Source organism: Dermacentor albipictus, chromosome 6 (genome assembly GCF_038994185.2).
Source record: "Dermacentor albipictus isolate Rhodes 1998 colony chromosome 6, USDA_Dalb.pri_finalv2, whole genome shotgun sequence".
In the NCBI taxonomy this organism is placed as follows: Eukaryota; Metazoa; Arthropoda; class Arachnida; order Ixodida; family Ixodidae; genus Dermacentor; species Dermacentor albipictus.
In genome coordinates this window covers 44,218,846-44,240,342 of record NC_091826.1, presented here as the reverse complement: position 1 = coordinate 44,240,342, position 21,497 = coordinate 44,218,846, and the positions used below count along the sequence as shown (strand labels likewise).

General features: G+C 44.0%; 2 protein-coding genes across 3 annotated transcripts; one reads left to right on the top strand and one right to left on the bottom strand.

The window, feature by feature from the left end:
* Positions 1 to 164: 164 nt before the first annotated feature.
* On the bottom strand, positions 165 to 13,953 carry eco (Establishment of cohesion). The gene is made up of 6 exons (XM_065423914.2): positions 13,724 to 13,953; positions 11,675 to 13,358; positions 9,569 to 9,687; positions 7,707 to 7,821; positions 3,527 to 3,681; positions 165 to 1,734 (listed from the first exon to the last, which is right to left on the bottom strand). Exons 1-6 carry the CDS (start codon positions 13,867 to 13,869, stop codon positions 1,608 to 1,610), a joined length of 2,346 nt encoding a protein of 781 aa, XP_065279986.1. The 5' UTR covers positions 13,870 to 13,953; the 3' UTR covers positions 165 to 1,607.
* A 27-nt stretch (positions 13,954 to 13,980) lies between these two features.
* LOC135895755 (coiled-coil domain-containing protein 25) lies at positions 13,981 to 20,349 on the top strand. 2 transcript variants are annotated; one of them, XM_065423915.1, is made up of 8 exons: positions 13,981 to 14,137; positions 14,396 to 14,443; positions 14,548 to 14,639; positions 15,245 to 15,320; positions 16,394 to 16,497; positions 17,298 to 17,500; positions 18,441 to 18,486; positions 20,258 to 20,349. In XM_065423915.1, the coding sequence occupies exons 1-8, from the start codon at positions 14,113 to 14,115 to the stop codon at positions 20,288 to 20,290; spliced, it is 627 nt and encodes a 208-aa protein (XP_065279987.1). In that variant the 5' UTR covers positions 13,981 to 14,112; the 3' UTR covers positions 20,291 to 20,349. The 2 variants fall into 2 exon arrangements, with proteins under 2 accessions (XP_065279987.1, XP_065279988.1); XM_065423916.1 differs by having other exon boundaries at positions 14,055 to 14,137; positions 14,374 to 14,443.
* The last annotated feature ends 1,148 nt before the right edge of the window (positions 20,350 to 21,497 follow it).

The following is a 21,497-nucleotide window of genomic DNA, read 5'->3' as shown; positions in this document are numbered from 1 at the left end:
TCTGCCTGCAGAATGGGAATGGGAATGCATCCTGTGGAATGGGGCCGGGATTAAACCTGCAAACTCAAGCTCTGCAGTGCAACACCATAGCCCCTGGGGTTTCTGGCTATGCTGCTGCTGAATTCTTAGTATGCAGCTCAGTTAATCGCAAGAAAACAAAGCCATTTCCTGTAAAATAGTTTTTATTTGTTCATACTAAAAAGCACAAAAAGGAAGTGTTATGAAGGGTTCTGCACTTGGCCAGTACACATAGATTAAAAAAAAGAAAAATAGGTTGTTGGCCTACAGGGACCTGGGTGTCAACATCACCCTTGTGGCAACAAAATATTTTGCAGGATCATCCTTTGTGACCATTACAAACCTTTCAAATATTACTTGCAGTGAAAAAGCTGCCTTTGTAGATATTCAACTGCTGAAGGCAATAACGACAACACAACTTTCGCAGTTTCACTTGAACTTTGTCCAATGATAAAATGTGCAGCATGGTACACAGTTAAATGGAACATTATTGGCCACATGTGGCATAAAGGACTGCATTTTATGCATAAATATATGTCTGTTTGATTATATCAACCACTTTCTTCGCGGCCTAAACCTTTACCTAAATCATTATTCGATTGTATCCTTAAACTCGTGTTCTGATGGGTACTGATTGTTTGCATCGCATTTTAGGTTCTTATGCGTGTTTCACGCTACTAAACATTGTATAAACTTCGTTACCGTTTTCTTTCTTTCTTTTTCTAAGTTTGCTTCTGCTAGATGTTTTTTATGGTTCCTCATGCATTTTACTCATGCTTGAACTTTTCCGTACCCCCTATGTAATGCCCTAACGGGCCCTTAGTGTACTCAAATAAAAAATAAATAAATAAAGGCAAGGAAATGTTGCAGTTCGGCTTTATGACTCGTTAGGTGTTCCTCTTAGCATTGGACCATGCTGCACTGTAATAGAATGAGTATCGAGTCAATTGTGACCCATTTATGCGACAGCTCGTCAACTCTGCCACACTGCTTTAGTGTAGCTCGGCATTGTACAGCTCCCCTCAATGAGTAAACATTACTGTCGATCAGGGACAGCCTATGCTAGACCTTCCAAACAATGTTTGCAACAAGATGCAATGTCTTTAGTACCGTAAGCGGGCTACAATAGACCTACTACAGCACTGGTGCACACAATGGCAGTATCCAATGCACATTGGCGCATACACCTGGCATTAGACTCATTTTGTCGTTTCTCTGTCTCATCAACTACGTCGTAACGGCTGTGAAGGTGGAGGTGTTAGACACGGAACCGCAAATTGGGCATGGTATAGTTACACGCCTTAACGAGTGACTAGATGAAAGGCTGTGAGCTATACCTTGTGTCAAGGTGCCGCACAGTTTGTCAGCAGAGTTTACAGAATGAGGAAGCTACGAGGATGCCAAAAATTTCCTCGCATCCTGAAGGTATGGCTGGAGAGGATGTGGTTGAGAGGCACGCTTGTATCTTGTGTCCATGATTCACTGCAGCGCACGTCTAAGTTATAGCAAATCCATTCACACTGCAGGAAAATTCATGGCAATAAGTTAAATCGCACTTCCAGCCACCACCAGGTGGCTGAAGGTGCAATTCAGGGACGGAATACGAGGAATCTGTCGTTCTTTGTGTACGCTGCGGCAAGCTCACGGCCCATGAGGGTTGGGTCCGAGAAGGCAATCTTGCGCAACTCGAGTGGGCAGCCAAAGGAAAAGTTCATTCTGAAAAGACATGAGAACGGCACAAGCAATATTATCGTAAAAGAAATAAAAGCTAGAATTCTGTGAAAAGTACTAAGAATTGTTTTATTGCTTAAGAATTTTGTGTTTAATAAAGAATTCGCAGATCTTGGAACGCTCTGAATGGGCGCCCTGCTCTATAATTGGTGATAAGAGACAACCAAAATATTCATGTAATGGCACTCAAGATTTCAGTCGCCGTCATACAGTGTCCCTACAGAGAGGGTGACAGCGCTGTAGGTAGGTACAAATAATCGAGTAGGGGTTTGGCGCTACAAAAATGGTTGGAGACTGCATCTGTAGCCTTCTGAAATCAGTTTGCCCAAAACTGGGCACAAATAAAGCATTGGAAAATCATCCTTGTCAATATGCCAATCGTAAACAAGCTCTTAAAATCGAGAACCTTACAATGAAATTGTAAAAGTTGGCAGAAATGCGCCACATTTAGAACTCTCTCACTGCAGGATGGCTACGTTTCTGTTTACTGTAGGATGAAGCTTGTCAGCGTTGGAAATTTTGATTTTTGCGTATGTTGATCGATAGCGATTCTATCATGCACAGTTTTGCTTCGAAGAGTCCGCACAAAAGTTGATAAAGTGGCTGAACATTACAATTAACATAATATATGCAACATCCTTATTTCTTTCAGCTGTTACTTATTCATTTATTTAGGGCACTTTTAAAGAAAAAGGCAGAGTGGCTCTGCTCTTGTGCAACAATTTCAAATTGGTGGCATTTAACGTTCACAAATAGTGGTTCTTTTATAAACTTTTTCGAATGTCGCTTTAGGCATGCCGGGAACTTAACAGGTCCGAGACTATGAACTAATGAACTGAATTTTTGACAGCAATTAATTGTTCCACTCTGCACAGTTTGCTTATCAAGGTTTTCATGATAATGCATCCAGCATCTTTACCCAAATACTAGTACTTAATTTTAAAGGACGATCTGTCCGACTTTGTTTTGAGATGTCTATCACTGAACCATGCAGCTCCGAAACAAATGATATCAGGTCACAATCGGCTTTGCTACCATGAAGTCACATCCAACACAAAAAACACTTTCATTATATCCAATCGTCTTTATAAGCATATACTCATTGGAAGCCAATATCAGTGGGAAACATTTTAGATTTACTTTCATCATAACTTGTTATTCCATTGTCATGTTGAGGTCAGGCCGCACTGGGTGTAAAGTCCGAAAAGCAACTCGCAAGCTATGACAGATGCTGTCGTTGGGGCGGCTCTGGATTAATTTGGGTAATTTTAATGGGGATTTCTAGCGTGCACCTAAACCTAGTCACGTCGGTTTTTGCATTCCCTTTATACCTGAATGTAGCCTTAGTGTCCGGGAATCGAACCCAGGACCTTGTGCTTCGCAGCAGTACGACGTAACTGCTGTGGTGGGTCTGGAAACACAGTCGATTTCAGTTACTTTTTGACCTCGGTTAATTATACTTTTCGATTAATTTGAGCTACCTGGACAGTCCCGGCCCACGAAGCCCTTCTGTTCGCTTTTGTTTCGTGTCGTGTCACACCCCTGCATTCAGCAGTCTACTCCGTCCGTTCGGTATGACAGTGCATGGCAATTACACAGCGCTCCATCGAGGTCAAGAAAAAAAACACTTTCAAAATCTCTTACTTGATCTTGAAAAAGATTTGAATTTGTAATTTTGCTGCCATCCGTTAATTCAACCTTTGGGGTAATTCAGCCAAATTTTGAGGTCCCGCAACGGTTGAATCAATGAGAGTCAACTACAAGATTTGGGGCTTACCGAAGTCGGTTCAGCAGCCTCGAGGCCACCTTCTTTCGCCTGTAGAATGGTGCTGTCCAGATTCGTGTGACTCCACAAACGGCTGGCTTTGGGTCACACTCGCAGCAGTAAGTGTTGTTCCCGTCGCTGTTCTCGTTGGGAATTACCCTATAGCCCTGTGCGAAGAAGATGACGACAACGTAATGTGCTGGCTTGCTTCCGCGCCATGCTATTACCCGCAATTATGACTGAAAATGGCCAAATTACTTTTTAAGAACCTCAACCGCTGACACGTCTTACTTCTTCCGCCAAAATAAACTCGCTCCTGCTTGTGCTGCCCCATGCATTGTGGTCTTCCACCTACCAGAAGTATGACAAAGCAATGGAAAGAAAATCAGCTTGTCCATGGCATTGCTAGAAAATTAAAACTGCCATCGACTCGCTGAGCTTGTCCTTGGCCATTTTCACAAGCAACGCACGAACGAGCCCGGCTCGCCCATGGCGTGGAAAGGGCTAACGGTTTGTTAAACGATTCTGAAACATATGAAGTGGTGTGGGTGGATGATAGATTAACCAATAAAGTGCTACTTAGCAGTTGACGCGCAGCAGTGCAACGTGTTTAGTACAGCTTTGCAATGCCGCAGCAATTTGAGAAAGCCAAGAAATGTTGTTAGACATTTGCCTCCACTGAAACATTTTTGAACAAGTAAGTAAAGAGGAGGCCTCGTTGCAGCCTGAACGTTTCAAGCTACATACTTCAAAAGGGACGGGCATTCACTTGGAAAAACATCTTGCATGTTGGATGTGCCCCACTCTTGTACTACACACTGGGCAGCAAAATATGGACACATTACCCAGGCTAGACTGACAATGTACAGTCGCACTCAATACAAACTGCAACACGGTGCCCATGGTTGAAGGGTCTCCAAGACTGCACAGTAGTACCTGCATATGAAAAAATGGAGAACTAAACACCGTTTGAACTACTGGTATCAATTTTTAAAAAGCTTTGTATGTTGCCGTTGCCATGCATTCTTGGAGGTCCTTCAATCACTGGCACCATGTTGCAGCTCATATTGAATGTGACTGTACCATCGCATTGCCACATGATGAGTTTGCTTTGCTGTGTTGCCGCTGCTGATCAATTTACTGTATGATTGTGCAGAACAGAGGTGTTATCACTGGCATTTTACTTTTTCGGTCAACCTTTCGGGCTATACAAGCTGGTTTGCTGAAGCTTGCACCTTGCGAGATGCTGAGTGACCCAGGAAACATGCAAAACGCCTGTGGAATAAGGCAGAGAAAGCTTTGATTTAAAGCATAAACAGCCACCCCACCTTAAACACACTTCTCACAATATGCGACTCCTGCTGTAGTACAGTGGCAGAAACCAGTTCGCTGTGGAGATCGCGACAAGTTTGGACCTGCCGCAAACTTATGTGTCTACACACCAACAGGGGTGAGTGAGTATTCAAAGCTCTTGAATAATGAATCGAACATCATTCTACTCAATACGGTTTTCAAGTTGAGTAGTTAAGATTTGCAAATATGAATATGAATATGTTTCAAATATTTCAAGACATCAAGCGTGCACATCAAACATAATATTGGAGCAAACGTACAGTGAATTTCATTCCTGCAGGCATAGTACCTATAAGCATAATACCTGACAACTTACATAGTAAACACGCTATGTCATTCAATAGGCCAGACTTTTTACCAGCTATACAGTGGTCATTTGCACTCTCCAAAGAGCCCTGTTCAGCAGACTGCTTATTTGTTCCTAATGTTCTATTTGTGCATTTAATAATCATTGTTTCGTAACATACAATGTAACGACAAAAACTTACTAACATGAATACAGTTGAACCTTGATGTAATGAAGCTCAGTATAACGAAATTCGCGATGTAACGAACTATTTTCATTTCCTGATCTTAGTTGCACTGAAAACCGTGTACTTATTTTTCGCCATCTAACAAAGTGACTTCATGACACAGTTTCGATTTAACAAAGTTTTCGCCCATTTCATCATGTACTTGGAGCCTGTATGGCTAGTAAATTTAGCAAAGAACTATGTCAGTCGAGGCGACAGTTACTTCAAGCGTCTTTCTGCATGAAAAGTTTGAGCAGCAAAACCGCTGTCAAGGCGCGCATGCCGGGGCGCTGTAGGCAGAAAACATTGCTGCGCCAGTTGTCACTTTGGTAAACAACTCTGAGAAACACGAGAGCTGATGATTCCTTCTGCACAAAAGGGATGGGGAGGGCTTGAACGCACAGTAGCGTGATCAAGCACGCGCTGGGGAGGAGGTGGGCAAGAACGCATACCTATCTGCCTTCTCCTCCTTGCGTGCCTCTGAGCGCAGGCCATTTGCCTTATCGATCTAAGAGGTCATCTTTCTGCGGAAAGCCGAAATGGATGGTGCCTTCACGCGCACTTTGTTGTTTCCGCACGTCTGGTGTTGGTGCTCACGTAATCCCAAGTGTACAAGTGCTCACTGACAAGATATTGTTTACCCGTAATGCTCTGGGAATTTGTGAAGTTGTTTTTAAAGCTGGAACTCTAAAACCTTGAATTAACGAAATGTGCGATTCAACGGAGTTCCTTGCTGCAAGTACAACTTCGTTACGTCGAGGTTCGACTGTACTAGGATGTGAACATCCCTGTGTGTTGTGTAAACAGCTGTTCGTTATTCAAAAGCTTTTAGAGAAGTATACAAGATTAGATCTGGTTAGCTAATCGATTCATGTTCGAGTCACTCTCAAAAGTTACTATTTGTACAGTTCTAGTGACAGCGCCATAGGGGAGATGGGCAGCCTCAATAGTAGTAGAGATGCAATATCAACATGCCTGAAGCAAGTTTTTCTGCGATTGCAGTGATGCCTTTTTTAACTGTACAATCATAGCCTTGTACTGGCAGTACTAACATATGGGGCAGAAACTTGGAGCTTAACAAAGAAGCTTGAGACGAAGTCAAGGAATGCGCAACAAGCGGTGGAACCAAGAACGATAGGTGAAACATTAAAAGGAGAACAAACTAAAATGTTAACTCGAGCTAGATTGAAAGGGTTGGCCTTCTTTTACAACGAATAGCTAAATTTGCAGTGACAATAAGTGAGAAACTGATGAAAATGTAAAGTCGAAGTGGTTCAACCGTGGTACCTCGTGTGACCTTGGCATCAGCTGATGCACAGAAAGCAGCAGTGAGGGAGGTCATCTGAGGATTAGGTCAAGTCGTCCATTTTGGTGTGGGCGATTCAAATTGAGTTGCAGTAGTGGGACCTTCAGTGGCAGTTTTCTATGCAACAAGGTCGTGCAGTGGCACACAGAAAAAGGTGACAAACACTTCTAGACGAATAATCTATCCATCTGACTTGACTTAATAGTTTCCGCCAGTGTCCTTTTAAAAGACAGGAGGACAGTGTGTGAATTAGAAAATGGGGGTAGCTGATATTCTAGTCGATATTAGGATGGAATTGGATAGTGCAGGCATTACCAAGCCATGAACGGCAGCTTGCAGTTAACCTTGACAAAAGAAAAATGGTAAAAATCATAGCATTCTACCTGTGCTAACACAAGAGGCAGAAATTCAGAGGCCAACAAAGAAGCTTGAGAAGGCAAGGGCCGTGCAATGAGTGATGGAATGAATAATGTTAGGAGTGAAGCTAAGAGACAGGAAGACAGCGGCATGGATTAGAGCAATCGGCAGTAGCCAATATTCTAGTTGATTTTAACAGACAAAAAAGAAACTGGCTGGGACATGTGATGTGATAACTGATGGTCTACTAAAGTTCCAGAATGGTTGCCAAAGGAAGGGAAGCACAGTCGAGGACGGCACGGAATTAAATGGTATTGTGGAAAGAAAAAGAAACAGCACTTAAGAATGGGAGTAGGGAGATGACCTAGACGAGATATCCTTGTCTCTTTCTGAAGTGCGGTTCCTTCCCAAAATTATGTACCAACTGGCTCGAGTCAGCACACTGGTGATTAGATGGCATGTTAAAGTTAGAGAATTTGCATGGATAAGACGGGGCCAGCTAGTGCAAGACGGGAGTAATCTGAGATCACTGGGAGAGGCGCTCATCCTGCATTGGTTGATGACGATGACTGTCCACTCCGGCAGTAAGCACTGGTGAATTTAAGTGTGAATTTGAAACAGGTGTCGTCGGAGCAACGCCGGAAATAAAAATGCAAGCACTCACCTGCTTGATTTCTTGAGCGGAGAGGAATCCGAGCACTTTCTTCGAGTACGACACGAACACAAAGTACATCTGTGGAGCATGGCGAGTTGCCTCATCCTCCAGTATTCCCAGCTCCCTTTGAAAAATGGAGGAAGATATGGTCATCATTCTTTGGGAACTTGTCTGTTCATCTATATCTAACCACTTTCATGTGCCCATTGACCCAAGTTGTCTGCTTGCTTGGGCCACTAGGTATACGCTGGATGCTGTACTTCCAAGCAGACAACTTGGGTCACTTGATATGTTCTACTGGATGTTTATGTATATAGGATGATTAAAATTAGCACGTTAAGCTCTTTAACAAACACCGTGCACTTGTACATATCACAACATTGTCTTGTTACTTCAGTAATTATAATTATCACAAGTAACAATCATCACATATAAAAAAATATCGCCAATTACACACCTATCATACAAGAGATTGCTAACTGCATTAGTGTCGCCATTAATATTCAAAGGATAGATGCGCTACAACTCTTCTATCATTACTGCGATCTGTACCGGCAGGTTTTTGTGGACAGGTAAATAACAAAGACCTGGCTCCTCTCGACCATGTACGTTGGGAGTTTCCAGGCTTTTGATGCATTCCTCATTTGTTAGCGGCACTTGCTCATGACTCAAATGTCTTGCACTTTCTTTTTCTTGCCACTCTGAAGTAACCCAGCCTGAACGTATGTCATATCAGCTCTGCGCAAGAACTCTAGCCTGGAGACCACTGATAAAACTAATATCACTTCGTGTGTTTCCATCCTCTATTTGTGCACCTAACCCCACCAATGTAGATTTTAGTTACTGACCAAACCATTACTCCACTCACTTATCATTGACATTTACTATTTAATTGCATAGAAGGAAACGAAGAAAGAATGACTAAAATGTCTTGTTGTGCTATTTGGTGTCCACCTTCAACAAAGGAATTTGCCGCACTGAAAAGCGCTTTGAGTGTGTGTAAACACACATGCAAACACAGTGTGAGTGCAGATTACCACCTAAACCTAATGAATCATTATGCCGCAATGCCTTGCCTGGCGAAATTCTTTATTTATATATTGCCACCCCAGGGTTAACAGACATTGCAGGGGGGAATGGTAAGTCAAGCAGTATGCAAAAAAGTGTCTGAAAAAGCACAAAAGAGTTCCTAGTTTTGCAATGTTAGCCATAAGTAAATGCGGTGGGTGACAGGAAATGCACAAAGTTCCTAAAAAATATCAGCTAATGCCGTCGAAAATTTATTATGATCATGAATCGTTGCAATAGGTTCGGGAATGCAATATGAATTTTTATATGTTTGTAGTAAGATTGCAGGAATAAACTTGCTCAACAATTTGGAATGGCCAACTTTATGAGCACGATCCAAGCAACAATAAATTATAACTGGTTGGAAGGGCAAGTTTGTAGTGCAGGTCGTGACGATAAAGAAAATTGATGAGAGAGGCATAGTCGGATCATATTACATCAAGAAGAAAGCGAAAGCAGTTCAAGTTTTTATTAACGTGATACCCACGCTTCTGTTGCAATTACAGTGCCCTTGCACTAACAGACAGCAATAGCCCATGTCACACGTGGGGCACTTTTGATCGCAATCGGACCCGAACAGGATTGACTTCCTCAGCTTTGCCCACATGTGGTTCTTTACCGTGCACCTAAATAAGCAGATGAGCGTTGTTTTTTTTTCCATTTCAACTCCACCAAAATAGAGCCACAGCAGGCAGGAATTGAACCCACGACCTCTTGCTCGGCAGCAGAATGCCACAGCGCCACCATGGCGAGGACAGCTGCTGAAAATGCCAAAAGCTCTTGTCGAGCAACATTTTGCCCACCTGTCAACCATCTGCCGTATCTCGTCCATCTTGTTCAGCATGTTCTTGGGATCATTCGGTGACACCATGATTATCTTGCCATCCGGATAGAGGCCAACTTCGCGCTGGTTCTTCCAGCCCTGCAGTGGCGACAAAACGGTGCATTGGGGACTCCCGAAGTGCAAAAAGCTACCTCGCTGACGAAACACACGGCGCATGGCCGTTGGCAACGCTGACCCCATGTTCTTCTGTACCGGCAGGTGTTACGCGCACGATTAGACAACCAAACCGCACAAGGTGACAGACACAAGCACAGTGACAGTTTCACTTGTGTCAGTCAATTTCATTTGTCCTTTGCTTATGTGCAAAAACTGGCCGATGCGGATTAAAGTTACCAACTCTACCTAACCGGTACTCTATGGTCTTACAAGCGTAGGGGCTTGCAAATAGTTGGAAATTCATAGTGACAATGCGCACAGTTCAGGCAATGCAATGCAAGTTAAAGGTACGGTGCATTTCGCAGTGAAACGGTGCAATGGAAGTGTCCGTGCTTCCACTGGAAGCATAAACACCGTATGTGAAGGTCCCGCCTCTGTTCCACAATGACAGTCATTATGCCTACCGCTCTGAAGCACAATGCACATCTAATGTTTATTTTATTGCATCAATCATTGGGGTGTCACTAGTTTGCTAATGAAGTGCTGTTGTTTTATATGTTGCATTGGACAGCAAGGTGTCCCTTCATTCAGTTGATTGACACCTGTTTTCTTCTTCCTTTTTATACTACTTTTGACACAGCAGAAACATGCAAGAGCTCGGTGCATGTTATTTGTGGACTGAAGCAGTGCCTTGCCATTGCATTTAAACAAGTGACACCTGTCTTGCATTATACAAGTGGATTTAGGGTTGTCGTTTCTTGCTGGGTCACTTGTACATGCTGGCTGTTCCAGTCTTTCAAACTTGTTTGTGCTAGCGTTTTATTCCAAAGAGTGGTAATTTGATGTCTGTTCTCCCATTCCTAAGCCTTTTGGCTAGGTCAAAATTATGGATGGCTTGGACCGATTATGGATGACTTGGACCGATACCTTGACTCAGATGCAAGACGTGTGATAGAAGTGAACCACATTAAATTATGGCATTTAACATCTCAAAGCAGTTCACAGACCATGAAAAATCTTGTATCGGGGTACTCCAAGTGACTTTCAACTATCCAGGGTTATGCACTCAAAGCACGGTGTACAAACAATATTTGCATTGTTCCTTTGTTGAATTTCCATTACTGGAGTATTGCACCACATTGCAAGAGGCCGTAATAAAAGGGGGGTCTCAGCATTTAACAAAAATTTATCTTCATTTTTACAGCACACTCATACTTCAAGATGGTCAGTTCCACTTAGCTAGTAAAAAATGAAACATTAAATTCTGGGGTTTTATGTTATAAAATTACTTTCTGATTATGAGCCAAGCCATAGTGTGGGAAGGGCCACACAGCTTAGAATTCAGTGTCATTATGTAGTTTTTGCGACATACACAATGATACAGTAAATTAAAAGGGCCGCACTTGAGCAGAGTGCCAATTCACACCCGTCGTTGGATACGCATTTTGTAAACTTTTGTGGCTGATTGTACACAGAAAAAGAAAAGGACAGAGAGTAAACCAAAGGAGAGATATTAAAGATTAAAAATGGGCGTGGAACAGTGAGTGAAGACGAAGAAAGAGAGAATAAAATAAGAAGAGCAGATAAGTTTCAAAAGATCGAAAGTGAGCATACCGGAGAGGACAACACAAGAACCAGGCTTGCATCTGCGTTGTACAGGCACATACTAGTGCGGCGCTCAAAGCCTGACAGATCGTCCTCCACAAATTTCACACAGACATTATACTGCATCAGTGGTCAGAATATATATCTCAATCGAGAGAAGTCATGCTACTTACAAAACACATCCTGTGTTTGTACAGTCAACTTCAAAAGTTGGACCGTGATATTTCAGGAAAAAAATAAAACAATCTCTGCAGGCTCAGAATGCAGCCTGGCATTTGAATTTCCAGCTGCATAGAAAGTTGACATTTTCTCAGATCCTGCAGTCTGTAAACATTCACAGTTGACTTTACATAAAAGCTCTTACCGGAAACTTCACAACTGCCAGGAAGGACTGATGGTACTTCGTGTGCAGCCTTTCGTCTTCGACTTCTCCAATTGTGTACACCATCCCACACACAGCACATGTTGTGTGTCCAAACTTCTTTTGTCCGGCGTCGATTATGAGCTGCGCTGGGTCTGACGATCCCGGCATGAACCGTTTTTTTGGCACCTCAATGGGCGAGGCAGGTATCTGGCGCAGTTCCATCCTCGTTTTGCGTTTTGAAGTGGGCGTTGAAAAGATTGGGTAAAGAGACTGTCTGTTCGGGCTGTGAGAGCTGTCTGGTGGTGGCGTACTTGGCCTCTCGGCAAGTCTACTGCCACCTGCCTTATCCGCTGTATCTACGCAGAATGCTCTCAAAGGCAGGGAACGGTCGCCAAAATTCCTGCCATCTGTGGTGTCCGGTATATTCGTGCACAATGCTCTCAGGGGCAGAGAATGGTCGGCAGTGCCGCGGCAGTCTTGGAATATGAAACTGCGAGTGCTACTGTCTCGAGCTGGTGTAGTGACAACGGGCTTGCTTTGATTCACTTCGGCCCCTATGTGCGCGATAGATTGTTCATGCTTAGTCGTGGAAGACAGGGAGTCGTCTTTCTCTGCGGAACTGTGGCGTTCTTCAACCTCATCGTTATCATCCTTTCTGCCACATGGCTCGCACACGCCAGAAAACTCGTGCCCTGCTTCTTCCAAGACATCTGTCTTCACTCCGAGAGAGCTCACGTTTGCACGGCTAGTTTCGGCCTTAGTTTCGAGGTGCTTGTTGTCTGGCGTCTCCACGTTTTCGGCTCTTGTTTGCTCCGGCGGTTTGCGAGGTACTAGCTCTTGCATAGTGACGTCAACTCTCGAACCAGAGGCAACAGTCGCTGCCTGTACACGGGGCCGTCTGAAAGGTACCGTCATCACCAGTGTCCTTCTTGCTGTTGCGTTTGCGATTCCAGTGACACTTTTCCCTGGCCCAGCGTCATCCACCCTGGGTTCAACCGGTGGTTCACGAAACGTCGGCCCAGGCAAAGCAGGGCCGACGCTCCTTGCGGGAGTCACGGTCTCCACCGTCGCTTTTTTGGCCGGCCTGAACGGCACGGTCATTACCAGTTCCTTCTTGGCCGGCTTGAGCGAAGCCGCCGTGGTCGACGGTTTCTTCAGCGGTGCGACGGTTGGCTCGAACTTCAACTTGAACTTGGGGTTCCACGAGACGGCCGTGGCCACTGCCATCGAGCTGCTGGAGGCGCCCACCGGTGCGCGCAGCCCTGACGAGAAGAACTTGCGGACTTTCTTGGCAGGCGGCTCAGTCTCGGGGTTCTCCGAAGTAGCCGACGGTAGTATGGCCTGCTCCGACAGCGGTATGACCACGGCTTTCTTCTTGGCGGCCGCCGAAGAAGCCTTGTGCGCTGTGACCGAGGCTTGAGCCCGGGACTTTGCCCTGGTGACCCTCGACGAATCCGAGACGCTTCGCTTTCGCTTTCCGGGCGGCTGTTTTTTTCCGGCGTTATCCCGACGTTTCGGAGCGCTCTTCTTCGTAGTGCGCTTGCTGGATGTTTGATCTGTCCTCTCTGTCACTGGCGTTTCGTTCTCGATGGCTCGCAGGCGCTTTCGCTCGAGTGGGCTCAGATAGTTGGTCGAGGAGTAGAAACTGCTCGGCTTCCTGCCCTCGTAAGACATGTCGGAATACCTGCGCGAAAAATGCTCTCCTAAATCACTCGTTGACTGGAGCACAACACAATGATCAACGGCTCAAGCACAACGCTGGGATCACGACAGACTTGACAGAACGAAAGTGCGGGGAAGTGCGTGGATGAAGAGGACATACTGCTTGCAGTAGACGCGGAATAGAACATTTTACATGCCAACAATTTGGGCATTAGAGTGTAAATTGTAAGTCAGTGCATAGACAGATAAAATAACAACACTCATGACCTTTTTTAAATTTGCGAATAGCCGATCGACGACAAATGACTCTCTGAAGCCCATTAATGTTGACAGCGCATTTAGAGCCGGTAACCAAGACTGTTCCAAGTTTAGACGCAAAGAACTCACCGAAAAGATCCCAAACGTTCGGGCCAATCAAACAAACAAGAACACACTGATGGCAAAGACTTTTTCCCACAAAACCGATCAGCGAACGAGTTCACAGTTTTCGCGCCGGACCACCGATCGAATGAAGCATTTTCAGGGTTGCCCATGTACAAATGCTATCTCGCTAATACCACTATGCCTATAGCGCTCAGCCGTATAGGTGTTCTGTGGCTCAGCTGGCTCGGACCAGACAAGCCTCGGAACATGGAGAGCCGCAGATAGGATTGTTCAACTGCTAAGAGTAACTAGCCGAGTCGACGAAATCCAATTTGTTGGATATCTCTGGTCAGAAAGTTGTCTTTCGCTTTTGGGATTGCTGTGGCCTTTTTAAGCCTGGAAAGGCATAAACTATGGTGATCTACTTCAAAAGCACAGGTAAGTGTGCTACCGTTTTTGTATAGGACCACGTGAGTGTCAGTGAAAGGAGCAAGATCGGCTATAATGCGTGAAAAGCGAGCGTCGGAGTGATTCCACACTCCCGTGTTTTGTCACACATGCGGATCACGTTTCTCAGTACGGATGGTGTGTGGCACTTGCATTGCACCATCTGTTATTTTCGCCTACCTATTTCGGCCGTTGCACTTGACCGAGAAAGTACTGCCATTTTACAGTCTCCATCTCCTGTGCTTGCAGTGGTTTCACCACCGGCTGTCATCTTCATGGGAGTGGACAAGTTCGAAAGTGAGTTCTTGTGTTGCGTGCCTTTTTTTTTTTACTTCACTCGCTTAAGGAGGCAGTGCACCTCTGATTGTCTGAACGCTACCGTTGTTTTGCTTTGCATCCAGACGAAGATCTCATCAAGTGGGGCTGGCCCGAAGACGTGTGGTTCCACGTGGACAAGGTGTCTTCAGCCCATGTATACCTTCGGTTGCAGCCAGTAAGTAAAACCTTGTGCTTGCGTTACTTGTGCGAAACACATGCGCGTAAAAACAGCATACAACAAATTCTTAACTGAAGCAGCAGACGAAGCAGCTAACTGTTGCCGCACATATGTATCGAAACTAGCAACAGCGCACGAAGAACGGTGAAAGCATCCGAACTCACTAAGTAACCAACTGTGAAAGACACGGCATAATCACAGAGGTGTCTTTCACCATCTTTCGTGCGTTGTTACTAGGCCGCGTCTTTTGTCCCGACTGCCGGTATAATTTCTAAACGAACTTCTGCCAGTACTCGGCTCCTATTGGCGCTCTCAAGTCACGTGAAAAACTGCCAGGAATAACTTACCGCAGGTGTGCCCTAACCTAATCAACCTAGCCTAAACTTCCTCGAGCCCATAGAGGTGAGTGCCGAGAAAAATTTGTTCAGAACTTCTCCCAGCCGCCCGGAGAATAGACACTGCCTCATTACTAGTTTACCAAAATGCAACAACTTTCTTCACCATGAGACAGAGCTAACAAACGCAGCTGGTATAGATGTACATACAAGAGTGGTAGTGTAGTGTCATTAACAGTGTAATAATATACATCTTTTTTCTTGCAGAACCAAACACTGGATGATGTGCCATCGAGCGTACTCGAGGACTGTGCACAACTCGTGAAGGCAAACAGCATTCAAGGTGTTGTGAACGTCTCGTCAACTTTCCTCGCCGCAAGTGGCTGCGGCAATTTCTGTTCAACCTTAACTGAGGTTCATTTTGCATTCATGTTTCTCGCGAGCTTTGGTTACCGTCTGTTTCATTTACAGGCCGTTTTGTTAACGCTGGCAGCAAGGTCTCAAGTTAAACTAAAGTTGTCTCAACAGCAGTATAAAATTATATTCCAGGTGCTTCTTGTGATTCACCTGCACAGATAATTTAATGATATGTGCCACTGACATGTCAGTCAGGCCGGGTTTAAAAAAATTAGGACCATGGATGGTTGATAAATTGTTTTTCTCCATTGGTGCTCCGGAACCCACATTCCGTCGCAGCTGTCCCTGGAGGTACTGTCACGTGCTGGTTGGCTAAACTAAAAAGATCTGTGAGCAGGCACTGTTCTTACACATGTTACCTCACCAGCATATCATTGGCAAATGCATTGAGAGTAAGGACAGTGCAGACAACATTGTAACACCAAGGAGTGCTCTGCTGTTGAACCACTACGCAAAAGTAAAAGCTATGGTCAGCAGACTCTTCTAGCAGCAGGATCAGAGCTGCAGGTGAGCTGATACCGAACCAGTTGTGTGTAGAGAGCTGGCATGCTCCAGGAGTGAGAGCTATGGCCTTTGCACTTTTGTGATGCACCGTACACATGTGAAATAACACATAACAGCATTATGTGGATATCTGTTAATGGGGGCCAAGGTGTGGAGTTTGGACTTTGGCTGTGATCTAATATCAGGTCTGTGAAAAACTGAAAGAAGAGTAACTCACCTGGCCCCATATCTGCAAAACCTCTTTTTACATAATGGCCGTCCATGATTGCTAATCATGTTATCACTCCAGTCGCATTCGTCATTTGCTGGATTCTGATTGTCTGCTAATGAGGAAACATTCTTGTGTGAGAGAGGCTTTGCAATCGGGCTGTGGACAGAACTGTCTAGTTTTATGCGCATAAACGATTGAAATACTGTTCCTTTATGTGTAAGTAGCGTTCTCCACTGGTGCAAGCATTACCTGTGATGTTCACTGTGAACTGTTCTCTTGTCCAGGCAACAAGATGAACTGTATCGATGTCGTCTACACCATGTGGGGCAACCTGAAGAAGACACAAGGAATGGAAGTTGGCCAGGTTGGCTTCCACAAGCAAAAGGAGGTAAGGACTAACGTCCTTCGTTTGTTCTTCAGCTTCTTTTACTGATGGATTGTAGGCAAGATGATGAGGTCATTAACATGCGCAGCACCCCTCTGAAGTGAGCGGTTGTAGGCAGTCAAATTTCATTATAACTAACTTGCATCCGAAATATACCTTCATCATATATAATAGTGTTTATAAGCATGTATTCCTTATATGCTAATGTTGACGAGAAGATCTTTACATTTATTTTGTTATATCCACTAACTTGTTGTAGCTTGGTTCATTACACTGAGGTTTATTTGTGTATACATTGTGTCAAGAAGTGAAGGGTTAAAGGAAAAATAGCAGAATAAACCCAGATGTCAAAATTTCTCTGCCCATTGCTTATCGCTCAACAAATGTTTTACTTATTAATAATACCTCAAATGTTTCTAGTTTTGAGGCATTGCATAAGGAATTACTGCCTGTATTCACAAACGGATCTCAACTTGAAACTCTTCGTGGCTCCAACAAGTGAAGCACAACACTGCCTGCTTACTGACGAGACTATGCACTTCGCACAGACCACCGTGGAAATGAGCAAACGGAAATGCTGAATCAGCACTTATATTTGTCTGTTTCTGTGATCGCTTGTGTGCCTAGAAGTAAGCGTTCTACGTCTACAACAGCAAATATAAGACAATTTCTTGTAGCAGATAAAGACATGGTTACAAGTTCTGCGCACACCTTGTCTTTCTCTTGGCGTTGCACGTTGTCTGTTCACGCTGTTTCTTTCAAGGTGCGAGAGTGGTGCAAACACTGTGACATCATTCCTGCAGGTACGGACGATCCGGGTGGAGAAGCGCATCAATGAGATTGTCAACCGGCTGATGAGGACCAAGGAGGAACGGCAACCGGACCTGCGCGCGGAGCGGGAGGAGCGGGACCACAAGGAGCGCGAGGACAAGAAGCAGATCCTTCGCGAGCAAAAGGAACGAGAGAAGCAGGAGCAGAAGGAGAAGGAGGAACAGGCCAAGCTCAAGTGAGGACAAAAAAGGGATAACTGGGGAAGAATACTTGGGTTTCATCCTGCATATTTAATTATTTATTTTGTTTATTTATTTAAGTACTGTAAGTCTCGGGAATTACAGAGAGGAGTGGGCATACGTGCACAAAAAAAGAAAGTACAGACACACAGTCGAATCTCCATAATTTGAACCCGAAGGGACACGAAAATTTGTTCGAGTTAGAAGAAGTTCGAATTAAAGGGAGGACTTGTTCTTGAAGTATTTGTGCACCATTGTACAATGCACAAACGGTGCGAGTCGTGAAATACTGTGGGGCGCAAGCACACAGCAAGCGAGGACTACGAAACTGCCCCCGTAGGCAACGCACGCCTTCCCGATAATGCCAAAAAACGAAACTTCAGGGAGTCGGCTAAGCTGGCTTTGGGCTGGTGCAAACGCGGGTGTGCACAGAGGTCATCTATGGGGAGAGACTTGAGAGGCAGGACGAGGGGAGCGCAGTTTCGAGGGTGGGCGGGAGGGAAGCGAATTTGCTTTCCCGCCAGCTTGGTGGGTGGCGCTAATTACCTCTGCCACCCAAGTCTGCCATTCTTTTCATTTGTGTCTGTCCTAAATAAAGGCAGAACTGATTTCAAAAGAACGTAAAAGCAGTCGTTTACAGATTATTTAGAGCATAACTTTCTGACCAGTCAAATATTCAGTCTCACCCATAGCAGCGACACCAACTTATCTTGGGAACAAGTCAGAGTGCAGTGGAAGAAGTATGAAAAGAAAGGGATGGTCAAAGTGTGAAAGATTGCACAGATCTGCTGACATTTTTTAAATTCTGAGTGGTGTTCTTGGCTCGTGTGTCTTTGGTAAAGTGTTCTTCAGGTGATTAAAGCAAGCATAGGTGCTTCATTACTGTTTGAAAGGAATAAGTTGTGAAGTTTGTTTTACTTTTTTATCTTTTTGCAGGAGCTACGACACATTGATGAAAGGAGAAAACATGAAATCAAACAAGGTATCATTCATTTATTTATGTCTGAAAATGCCCATGAACAGTTTGGTGCATTGGTCATCATGGCGCTTGAGTGATGTAAAAACTGTAAAAAAAAAAAGAACAAGAAAGGAAACAGGAAAAACGAGAAGAAACAGAAGTATAATACATTGTAAAGCAATGGGGAATTAAACGTGAAAGATCAAACAGCAAACATAACAGTTGAATATGTCAACATCAAAAAGCGAGGTATACAGTTGACTTCTGTAAAATTGACTTGGGTTAATTCGATCCCGACCAAAAGTCCTGTTTGAAGTCCTTGCATTTCTATGGGCCGAAAATTTCGTCATTGTGCTCCTAAAAATGGCATTCGGTGGATAATTCGAACTTGACCTGTCAGCATGCATGTGTCTGACCCCTATAGTGACCTGTAGGTGGAGTGACTCCTATACCAAATGTCTGTAGGCCGAGCTTAGAGGACAGTGGATGCGTTGAACACACATCACCTCCCGTTGAAAACGCCTATTTTCGGCCTGCCCTAAGATATTCAGGCCATAACTGTAGCTCACAATGTCTGGTTGTGATATTTACCCTGATTATAACACGTATCTTTTCTTTGTTTTCCTTAAAAAAATTGGCCTAAAAAGTGCTTGCTGGTGCAATCGGATACGAAACCAAAACTGCCTTCGTGGCATTCATCTGCTTTGTAGCACAACATGGATGTTTTATGGTGAAGCTGACCTTAGAAATCCGGCCGCCCACAACGGTGTGCCTCATAACCAATTTTGTGTAGTTCTGGGGTATTAAACCCCTGTATCATTGTGAACGATAATTCCTGCAGTCGTGTGTGTTCAAGTTTCACTTTCTGCTACTACCGGCAACATGAATTCTCGAGGTGAAGAATCTGCATTGAAGTACTTTTCCAATTTTCACTGCGAAAACAAGGGAAATTGAGAGCATTGAGCACGAATCTGGTGTTCCTTTTTCATATTGCTGCACTGTTGGACGATATTACTTACTGCATGGACAAGACTAATACGGAGATCCAAGGGGTTAGTTTTTTTGTAATCACAGCCAAATGAAGTAACAACAAAGCCAGAAAAGGCATAGAGGAAGTTAAGTGTTATGTTTACTGTAACTAAAATTTAGAAATATTGAGGTAAAGGAAACGAAAGTGGGTGAAAAGATAACTTGCCGCAGGTTGGAACCTAGGGCACATCTTGCAGATTACATGTGCGATGCTTTTACCAATTTAGGTTAGTTGTTGGCTACACTTCCCACGTCTGCATTCTTGGGTACTTGAGTATTTCTGCAAGGCTTGACCGTGGGAGTGTTGGCCACCACCTCTGGTGGCCAAGACGGTGGACGTGAGTGGTAGTGACCACAACTACTTACTACATGATCATTGTGTCTGCAAATGACACCACATGTAAGCATTTTCACTAGCGTGGGGAACGGCGGCCTTGAAACCTTGGCTTTCTGCGTGGCGTTAACTCTTTGCCGTGCAGAGAAAAGCCTATCTGCCAACTCCTCTGCATTTTATATAACATACTATACAAATTTGTACTATACTATACAAATACAACAGTGCAAAAACACTGTTGCCTTTCAGTCCTAGCTGTAAGTTCACAGATGGGCAGGTACGGAAAAGGCTTCAAAAGTTAAATACAGAATGTAAGCACAAAAGACACTACATACAATGTTATGCTTTATGTTTAAGCGCCCAGCCTTTTGGCATCGCTTTTTGTACAGTTATTCACTTTACTTTTGCTTCTTTCTTTTTCTTTTTTTGCAGGAGGATGGCTATGACTCGGATGACTTCATGTGATGTCTTGTCAGCATTGGCCTGTGTAATAAATGTACAATAAATATAGACTTTTATCAGTTTCCTGTCTACTCTGCTGCTGCTTTGTGACACTTTGCATAGAGAAAAGCAGGATATGCAGTATGGTGCGTCTCTAAAGGCAACATGCAGTTTGTACTTAATCGTTCATTGCAGCTGAGATGTAATGCCTTGCAGGCTGTACTTGTATACACAGATAAGTGCTTGCTTGGCACTCTTTAGAAGACGCTCCTTTTTAATAAAGTTGAAGGAGTGTTACTGCTTTGTTTCCTTTATTTTCATTCATGTGTCCCCTTTAAGCGTGGATTGTCCTCTACCCATTTCCTAACCCACAGTCTTTTTTAAGTGGAGCAAGTTTGTGTTAGGACACTTCAGGATCTTCACAGATGCTGTCACCTGTCTGTGGGGACAAACAACCATATACCTTAGCATGTTTCCTTAGTGCCTGGCCCCTGCGCCTATGTCTAATATTTTGTTGGCTGTGTCACGAGACTCAAGTTATTGTGCATGTGATGTTCTGTACCTGCTGGTTAACCAAATAATTTAGTAAAGTAATTTTAGCACCTTTGACCAGCATCATACAGGGCCAGAAAGTGTTTATATGACAGTTTATTGTGTTATCTTATGGCTATCACCTGAATAAAAAAAAGGTATACCTACACTTTGTTTGTTTACGTACAGGGCACAGTATCAACAAATATTCCACTAAAGAATGCACATGCTCTGTCGTGGAGGAGTTCCTTTGTATGTGCATGCTATATGCTTTGTAAACTTCTTTTGAATTAATCTGCATAATTATATATATATATAATCAGTGCAATCGTAATTTAACAACACTTTTCAAACTGTAATTTGACATAGTTTCCTTATCTCCTACAGGGCGAACGATGCTTTGTCAAGCGCTGGATTATATATATTGCACTGTGTCAATCAAGAAGATCTGTTTAACATGTGCTGCTGTATTCTCTGCCAACGCCTCCTGTGATGGCATTCTCATTGCGCTATTTTGGTGCATATCAAAACAAACAAGCAATACATTTCTTCCAATATATACATTTTTCAAGACAGTCAAGTTCAGTAACGAGAAGCTTTAACATTGCGCGGTTATCCGTGTCTCCGGAGCAAATACCTCGACCACCGCCTCACCTATGACCGCCTTCTCGAAGTGGAAACGAAAGCAACTCGTAGAAAC

Coding starts and splice junctions, on each gene's coding strand:
- eco (XM_065423914.2), bottom strand. CDS start 13,869: ATGGGCAACCCTGAAAATGCTTCATTCGATCGGTGGTCCGGCGCGAAA. Junction 9,688..11,674: donor TGGCAGTTGTGAAGTTTCCG/GTAAGAGCTTTT, acceptor TCGCCACTGCAG/GGCTGGAAGAACCAGCGCGA. Junction 1,735..3,526: donor AGGCTGCTGAACCGACTTCG/GTAAGCCCCAAA, acceptor ATGTCTTTTCAG/AATGAACTTTTCCTTTGGCT.
- LOC135895755 (XM_065423915.1), top strand. CDS start 14,113: ATGGTGATCTACTTCAAAAGCACAG. Junction 14,640..15,244: donor TATACCTTCGGTTGCAGCCA/GTAAGTAAAACC, acceptor TTTTTCTTGCAG/AACCAAACACTGGATGATGT. Junction 18,487..20,257: donor AAAACATGAAATCAAACAAG/GTATCATTCATT, acceptor CTTTTTTTGCAG/GAGGATGGCTATGACTCGGA.